Source organism: Zonotrichia leucophrys, chromosome 2 (assembly GCF_028769735.1).
Source record: "Zonotrichia leucophrys gambelii isolate GWCS_2022_RI chromosome 2, RI_Zleu_2.0, whole genome shotgun sequence".
Taxonomy (NCBI): Eukaryota; Metazoa; Chordata; class Aves; order Passeriformes; family Passerellidae; genus Zonotrichia; species Zonotrichia leucophrys.
The window spans coordinates 82853255-82861780 of NC_088171.1; the positions used below are offsets into that span (position 1 = coordinate 82853255).

At 43.0% G+C, this 8526-nt stretch overlaps 1 protein-coding gene across 1 annotated transcript; it reads left to right on the forward strand.

The window, feature by feature from the left end:
• Nucleotides 1–2583: 2583 nt before the first annotated feature.
• On the forward strand, nt 2584–6358 carry MED10 (mediator complex subunit 10). The gene is made up of 4 exons (XM_064705544.1): nt 2584–2756; nt 2939–3022; nt 4351–4453; nt 5542–6358. The coding sequence occupies exons 1-4, from the start codon at nt 2635–2637 to the stop codon at nt 5635–5637; spliced, it is 405 nt and encodes a 134-aa protein (XP_064561614.1). The 5' UTR covers nt 2584–2634; the 3' UTR covers nt 5638–6358.
• Nucleotides 6359–8526: the final 2168 nt, after the last annotated feature.

Below are 8526 nucleotides of genomic sequence, written 5' to 3' on the forward strand. Positions count from 1 at the left end.
TGTATAATTGCCTGCTCCCTGTATGAAAATCAGGGTACAAGTGCAATACAGTTACTTACATCATGAGCCATGACATTTTCTTTCTAAATCTTTCTGTCTCTACATACCTATTGATCAATTCAGTTATTTGTCAGACTGGCTTTCTTTCTGTTTCTCTCTCTCACTGGAACACAAGTTTCTAATCTTTACATTTTATCCCTGAACATGAAAACAATGCCCAAGCTGGTGATCATGAGAAAAATTTAACAACTGGTAATATATTTATAGCAAATTTTAACCTTAAAAGCACTGAATACATTTATCTTACATAATTCATTAATTTAACCTAAACAGGCTAGTAAATACAGATTTACAGTGAGCTGGATATCTCTATATTTGATGTTAAACTTCCATTATTTTTTCTGTTGAATACATTTCCTGAGTTCGATGTGATCATGGACATCTCTAGGATTTATCCCAAGCAAGCTAGAAGTCATATTTGCTCAGTTCCAAGAATCAAAGCCTTTCCCCAAACTGTAAGAAGAGGAGGTTTTAACAGTACCTCAAAGCCCTTGCTTGTTACTGAATTTAGTGTAAGTGGTTCTGCTCTGTGCTTCCACTGGATGTGGCTGCCCATATGGAAAAATGGACATAAATCAGCTCTTCTGTTTGAATCCCAGTCCCTTGTGCCTGCAGAGCCACACCTGACACAATCGTTTGCATTTACACTGTTCTTTCAAAACCTGACTCCCCCGTTCCTCATGTTCATATCTAACTTGGGAAGTGCACCCTATTCTACATTCTTCCTTCCAAATATTAGAAAAATGTATTCTTTTCCTCAGACCAAAATTTCTCATGTGTGAAGTTGTCTTAAAACCTCACAATCCTGGGACTTTGGCTGTCCAGACAACATTCTGCCAATGATAGATACAGGATGGTCAGCAACTGCTGGTCAATAGACAGTGGGATTACTTTATCATAGGATGACAATACTTGTCAAGGCCTAGAAATGCTAAATTGTTTTCTGCATCCTAGGATTATTTTTTAATTTCACACCTGCACTGTCCTATATCTTCCTTAATATTCAGTGCTCTTTACAGTTGCTTGCTTTTTAATTTTAGGTTAGCATACTTAATCCTATGAACTCCCAAACAGTGCTTTACATTTTGCAAAAACCAAACTTCCTGCAACTGGTCTAGCATGGTAACCCAGAGCAGAAACCGACCATTTGATCATGTTATTATCATGAATAGGAAATGGAAAAATAAGATTCATCCGAGAAATTAAGAATTTGATGGCAGATGTTGATGGTTCTCATTGCAGCAGAAATCACTGCAAGTTATAGCTACAAAATGCATAAAATACATTAAATCCCAGTTTGGGATGGAAGGCATAATCCAGTTACAATCCCCTGTCATGGGAAGGGATGCCTTCTGCTCAGAGTCCTAACCAGCCTGGTCTTGAACATTTGCAGGGATGGGACATCCACAGCTTCTCTGGGCAACCTCTCCCAGTATCTCACTACACCACAGTAAAGAATTTATTTCTAACATTTAATCTAATCCTACTGTCTTTCAGTTTGAAGCCACTCCATGCTCTTGTAAAAAGTCCCTCTCTATCTTTTTTGCAGACTCCCAACAAGTATAGGAAGGCTGTAATTAGGTCTCCCCTTCTCTTTTCTAAGAAGAGAGAAGGTCTCCCCTTTTCTAAGAAGTAATTAGGTCTCCCCTTCTCTTTTCTATGCTGAAAAATCCCAAATCTCCCAGCCTTTCCTCACAGAAGAGGTGCTCCATCCCTTCAATCAAGGTGGTGGCCTCCTCTGGACTCTCTGCAAGGATCCGTGTCCTGCCTGTGCTGGGGACCCCAGAGCTGGATGAGTTATCTCCTGACATTACTGGACTGATCTGCTCAGGTTCAACCCAAAACTGACAGACTGAAAACAAGCTATTTGTAAAACATAGTTATTGTGATGTGCCATGGGGGTCTAAGCATGTCAGGCAATCTTCCCACAGGGATGACTGATAGCTTCATTATTTAATATAGACTGATTCATAAGAGAACAAGAAGCAATGGGCTCAAACTGAGAGAGGGTGCGTTTAGATTGGAAAATAGGAATAAATTCTTCACTGTGAGGGCGGTGAGGCACTGGAACAGGCTTCCCAGAGAGGCTGTGAATGCCCCATCTCCAGACGTGTTCAAGGTTGGAAGGGGCTCTGAACCACCTGGTATGGTGGGAGGTTTCCCTGCCTATGGCAGAGAAGTGAAACCAGATGGTCCCTTCCATCCCAAACCACTCTGCCATTCCGTGTTTCTACGTTTTTTCCCAGATGATTCCAGCGTGGGGTTAATTATGAAACAGAATCGCTGCCTGTCACCGCTTCTATTTCTTACACAGGCCCGGAGAGGGCTCAGAGCTGGCAGGCACAGGACACGTTCGAACACACAACGCCGGGGCGCGGCCGCCGATCCGGCGCTGTCCCGGGTTCCCCTCAGCGGGCGGAGGGAGCCGGGGCGGTGTCGCCCGTGAGGGAGGGGGCGTGGCTTGGCCAGGGGGCGTGGCTTGGCCGGGGGCGCGGCCGCCCCGCCTCGCGCCTCCCGCCGTACCGCGCAGGCGCGGCTGAGCGGAAGTGGCGCTGGGCGGGGGAGGTGGCGGCGATGGCGGAGAAGTTTGACTCCCTGGAGGAGCATCTGGAGAAGTTCGTGGAGAACATCAGGCAGCTCGGCATCATCGTCAGCGACTTCCAGCCCAGCAGCCAGACGGGGCTCAATCAGAAACTGTGAGGGGCTTTGTCGGGGGCGGGCCGGGCTGGGCTGCGGGGCCTTTTCCCTCTCCAGGCCCGGCGTGGTGCCTCAGGGCTCTCTCGCTCTCTGCCTGGCTATCGCTGGCATCGCGCCCACCCTCAGGGGCAGCGCAGCGACCCCGAAAACGGCTAAACCCCACCCGTTTTCTTCCCGACAGGAATTTCATGGTGACGGGCTTGCAGGATATCGACAAATGCCGGCAGCAGCTTCACGATATCAGCGTGCCCTTGGAGGTTTTTGAGTAAGTCTGTGTGTGCCTGGAAGGGGACCTGCTGCAGTCGGTGACTGGAGGTAGTCTGGCTTCGCAGAGTGGGTATTTTGGCTGAGGGCTGCTTGTCTCAAACCCGGTCCTTCTGAATGCTTCATGAGAACGTGGGCAGGCAGAGGGAGGTCAGAAGTGCCTTCTGCCTGTGTGAAGGCAGAAAGGTAGGAGAGATCATAAAATATGTACCTGTCTTCATAGAACCACGGGATGCTTTGAGTTGGAAAGGACCTTAAAGCTCTTCTAGTTCCAGCTCCCCCGCCGTGGGCAGGGATGCCACCTACTAGATAAGTTGCTCAGAGCCCTGCCCAGCGTGGCCTTTCAGACTTTTTTTTACTTCTGCATATGTAGGCAGTAACACGAATTCTGCCAAATTTAGTGATTTAATAATATCACAGAATGAGTCAGGTTAGAAGGGACCTTCAGGAACATTAGTTTCTAACACCCCTGTCATGGACACCCATTTAGTAAGTCAGCTTTCATTTTTTAAAATAGACTTTTACACTAGATGAGGATCAGGAATTAAAGTTCCAAGCGAAAATAAAGTAAGTCAGTACTCAGGTGTTTAGTTTCAGAAAACTGCAACATTAAAAGAAAAACCAACTTAGAGGAAGAGCTATACTAGAGAGCTTTTGTGATATAGCTGGTAAGTTAATTTACTGGTGTTTCATCCAGGTCTAGGCATTGCTGGTCTGCTGTACTCCAGTGTGCTACTGGCTGTACATTGCTTTTTTCAATTGAGCTTTTACTCCAGCTGTAAATTTGTGATGACTCTCTTAAATGTTCTCTCTTGTGAGTTTCCCTTTGCCAGGAATTGTATTGCAAAACAAAATTGTAGATGAGTTTGCTGATATAGTAGTGTTAATTTTTACTCTTCACTGTGGTGTGTGCAGCTCTTCCTCATCCTTGATTTGCTGGGTGCCATATTCCTGTGTGCTTATTGCTCACCATGTCCTAACTCACCCACTTCCTGCTTTGTGCCCTTCCAGTTGCTTGGGAAAGGACCATCTTCCTCTGATCATCTGTGCTTATAACCTCTCAGGAGCTGGTAGATATATATATTTTTTTATGTGCCTTTAATACTTCATTCAAAGCTCTCCTGGCTTTCTGGAAACACAGGTTTGCTGGCCGTGGCCTTGTCCTTGAGCTGCCTTTTGGAAATGGCTGAGTTTAACTGTGGTGGTTTTTAAAATGCACATTTCAGATAATGGTAGAAAGAAAAAGGCAGCAAGATGAGTAATTCTGTGCCTTGGAAAGCTTCCCAGTAGGAATATGATCATTTTTAGCAGTGTCTTTTCTGTTTGCAGATACATCGATCAAGGCCGCAACCCTCAGCTTTACACTAAAGAGTGTCTGGAGCGAGCTTTGGCTAAAAATGAGCAGGTGAAAGGGAAAATTGACACTATGAAGGTAAACCAGAATTAATGGAAGTGTAATGCAACAATGTATTTGATAAGTTTTTACTTTCCTGTAAACATTCCTGGGTATGTTTCACTTGTGCAGTTATTAACTTCTGTTATTATGTCATTTGTTGTACAAATTGCTCTGCATCCCTGTATCTTAATTGTTGCTGATACCCCCTGTTCAGGAAAGGAAACCTGTAGTTTATCCCACAGTAGGGGATGCAACTTTCACTGTGATTTTATATTGATTAAAGCTATATGTAACAGTAGGGCTGTTTTACTTGGGTTTTTTGCTGGTGTGGAATTTTGCTGTGTGCAAATTTAAAAATAAGCAAAACAGAACGGGTATTTTTCAGGTCTGGAATGGATAGTAGAGGCTTAAAATGTCAAATATGCTCTATAATCATCAGCCAGTCTTTATAAAATTTGTGAAAATACATCCCAGTGCTTAGGGGTTTCTTAATTTGTGCTTTCATTTAGTGTGAACCTAAGCATTCTGTGATACTGTTTAACTCCTGGAACTACTGCAGAAAAATCACAGTCAGAAAAGGAAGTTTAGTGAGTTCTGAGAATGTTCTTTGGCTGAACTTAGTGTGGAGGATGACAAGTTGTACTGCAGAATGTAGACATATGGAGATCAGTCCTGAGCTTTTTCTTTTCTCTGTGCTTGTGAAATTATGTACTTGTAAGGCAGGTGTGAGTTGCTTTTTGAAGGTGGAGTGGATTCCATATCAAATCAAGAGGACATGTCCTTAACCAGCTTTCCTTAACAAGGTCAGGCAGATATGGGTGCACCAGAGTTCACTAGAGAGGTCCAACTGCTTTGTATTTCTTAGGAGAAAATGCAGGTGAATTTCTGGGAATTCACAGACATGTATGTTTGCCTCATGCATTCCTCGTGGATTTCACTTGGGCATTTTATGTGCATTTTGAAAATACAATTTTCTTTGTTTGTGTGGTTTTGGGGATTTTTGGGTACTTCAGTTCACTGAGAGGTATGTTGAGTACAAACATATCTGTTCATTGGGTAATGCTTGATGAAATCTAAATAAATTGTCCAGTGATGTATATACATTTATTTTTTTCTCTTTCCAGAAATTTAAAAGCCTGTTAATTCAAGAACTGACAAAGGTGTTCCCAGAAGATATGGCAAAGTACAAAGCTATTAGAGGAGAAGATCCTCCTCCTTAAGTTGGCCTTTGATAGCTCTAAAAATGTCTCATAAACTGACACCATGTTATAAAAACATTGATTGGAGAGAGAGAGAATCTAAGCCCTCCTAACAACTGTACTAAAAATGGCAGTGGTGACTGTAAAGGAGCTTGATGATTGTTCATGGTTCTGGTCTGAAGCTGCTGAATCTTTCTGAAGACTTCTGCTCAGTGATTGTGGTTGAAACTTCCTATGGTAATCTGCTTTTCTTTCCTGGAGGATTTGAGAAATGTAATTGGTTACAGGTCATCAATGCAGAGCATTTCCCACAAAGTGCATTTCCATAGCAGAAAAACAGGTTGGTTTTTTTTTTTTTTCTGGAAAGTGTGCCTCAGGATTGTGGGCTCATCTGTTTCTTAAGAGAAATACATTTATTACACTTGATTATTTTTCATTTGTAAACTTTGGGTTTTTTTTACTGCAGTAAGAACAGTTGACTGCTTTTGTATTGCCAAATTCTACTGAGCAGGAGCCTGTCAAGGGCTGCGGTTCTCATGTGTCATAATTAGTTGCAGCCAGGAAAACCTTCAGATCTTTTGTTCTGGGAGCTGCAGTGCAGATAGCTAAGGATATAAAACGTGAGCATACCTGGGGACTAGCTCCTCTACAACTTCGATATTTTGTACAGTATTTAATGTAAGCTTTTGTTTATTCATTTTCTGCAAGCAGGTTGTTGAATAAAAATTTGAGAAAATCTGAATCCTGACATTTTTCTTTTGTACGCTTCTCTTTGGAGTGTGAACTGAAAGCTGTGGAAAAAATAGCATATTCTTCAGTTCCACACTGATAGAAATAAAATGTGTATCAAGACTTGGCTCTTAAAATTTTACATCTGAAGGTGATGTCAGCTTGGCTTATTTGGTTTTATGATGAAAACCTCCATTTTAGTACCTGAAACAGGAGATTTTGGGGATCAGCAATTGTCACCTGAAGTCCTGGTTAGCTGTGAGCTCATCTATGGGATCTGTAACTGTTCATACATGAGGGAGCCCCAGTTTGGAACAGGATGGTGGCTCCTCACCCAGGGATCAGAGGCTTGTGGGATAGATTGGGTTTGCAGTGGCAGCAAGAGGAGCCCTTTTAGTCTTGGGTATTTGTGAAGCTGGAGCCCTTTGTGCTTTTATGTTTGTTCTCCCAGATCTATCTTGACTTTTTGCATCAGCAAATTATTTTATTGCTTTAGCTTTCTTCTGGTTGCCAAATGGAGTGGTTTTGGGTAGGAGCTCCAAGACAGCACTATGTGCATGTGCTGGCCTGCCTACTTCGCTAAGACTTAGCAGGGATTTAGGCATGTTTGGAATTACTGGTGGCATAGTTTGCGCACTCGAAGCACTCTGTGCTCAGTTACCTGCCTGAGGCACAGCCCATCCGAGATGCCGGGTGCCACCAGACTTTAACACAGCCAGAGGAAAAACAAAACCAAAACTAGGTGTTCCTTTTAAACTTGGTTACCTACCAGTCTAGGTTAATTGAGTTGCTGCCTAATATTACCCTGCCATGCACGCTTGCTTTTTCTTGTATTTGTTCCACCTCTAATCACTTTCACCTTCACAATTTGACTGTATGAACTTCGAAAAGTGACAAGGAGAAGGTGCTCCATGTTTGTGTTTGGCTCAGCCTGGATGCTCTGGATCCCTAGGAGCTGTTGGAGCAAGGTTTGTGACTGCCAAGTGGGATGTATATAGGACACAGGTAAAAAGGATTTTTTGTGTGTGTATAATGTAGTTGGAAAAGGAGCTTAAGAGCAAAATTGTTGACAGCAGGCAGGGGAAACGGTATTTAAATGATAGTTGAGAGAACATTTAGGAGGCAAGAGGCCTGTAGATACTGGTCTGGGTGCTGGAGTATTCTGTCCCCTAGCACTGACACCAGCTTGTGTGTCAGATTTGCTGGAGTAGGACTCTTTTAAAGACTGGTGTTCCCAGAAGTCTTACTTATACCTCATGGATTCATAGAGCCACAGAATAATTTCCACTGGAAGGGATCTTAAAGGTTACCTAGTTTAAACTCCCCTGCCATGAGGAAGTTGCTCAAAGCCCTCTCCAACCTGGCCTTGAGCACTTCCAGACATGGGCATGCACAGCTGAGAAGGACAACCCATTTTAGTGTTTCACCACCCTCACAGTGAAGAATTTCTTCCTAATACCTCACCCTAACCTGCCCACTTTCAGTTTGAAGCCACCACCCCTTGTCCTGGGATCAGCTTGGATTTAGAGGGCAGTGAGGGATGAACAGCTCCACAGCCCAGAGGCCCTGAAAATGTGTGAAATGTCTGCTCTGTAAGTGCATTGATCTGTTGTTGTCATTAGTTAATGAATTAAGTGCCCAAGGCTGGCCACAGTGACGATGGCTACCCCCATAACATTGACACCCATGCCTGCTGATGAGAAGAAGGTTTCAGGCTTCCCCAGCTCAGAAAGGTCATTTACAGCCAAAGTGTGGATCATATGCTTTCCCTGGATATCTAGGTAGTTGCGGTAAACATGATGACTGAGTTAGTTACTGGAGATGGAGGATTAGGGTATAACATTAGGTCACATCATCACAAAATCTCAGCTGCCTGTGTTTTGTGAGAAATCTATGAAAACTTTTTTCTTGGGCAGTGGATATATACATTGGGAATAAAAATAAATTTTAAAAACCACCAATAAACAAACCCAGAAAAACTCTCAGTTAAATTATCAGGTTTCATGATAATTTCATGTTTTCTGCTCAGCTTCTGTTCTAACTTTCGATACTTTTTTATTCTATTATTTTATGCTTGCTTGGCATACAATTTCTGGGCTAGCAATTCAAAATATTGCTATTGCTGCAACTGTTCATATTTAGCATAATATTGAAGAGAGGTAACTCTTGTAAATTATATTT

Coding starts and splice junctions, on each gene's coding strand:
- MED10 (XM_064705544.1), top strand. CDS start 2,635: ATGGCGGAGAAGTTTGACTCCCTGGAGGAGCATCTGGAGAAGTTCGTG. Junction 2,757..2,938: donor ACGGGGCTCAATCAGAAACT/GTGAGGGGCTTT, acceptor TCTTCCCGACAG/GAATTTCATGGTGACGGGCT. Junction 3,023..4,350: donor GTGCCCTTGGAGGTTTTTGA/GTAAGTCTGTGT, acceptor TTCTGTTTGCAG/ATACATCGATCAAGGCCGCA.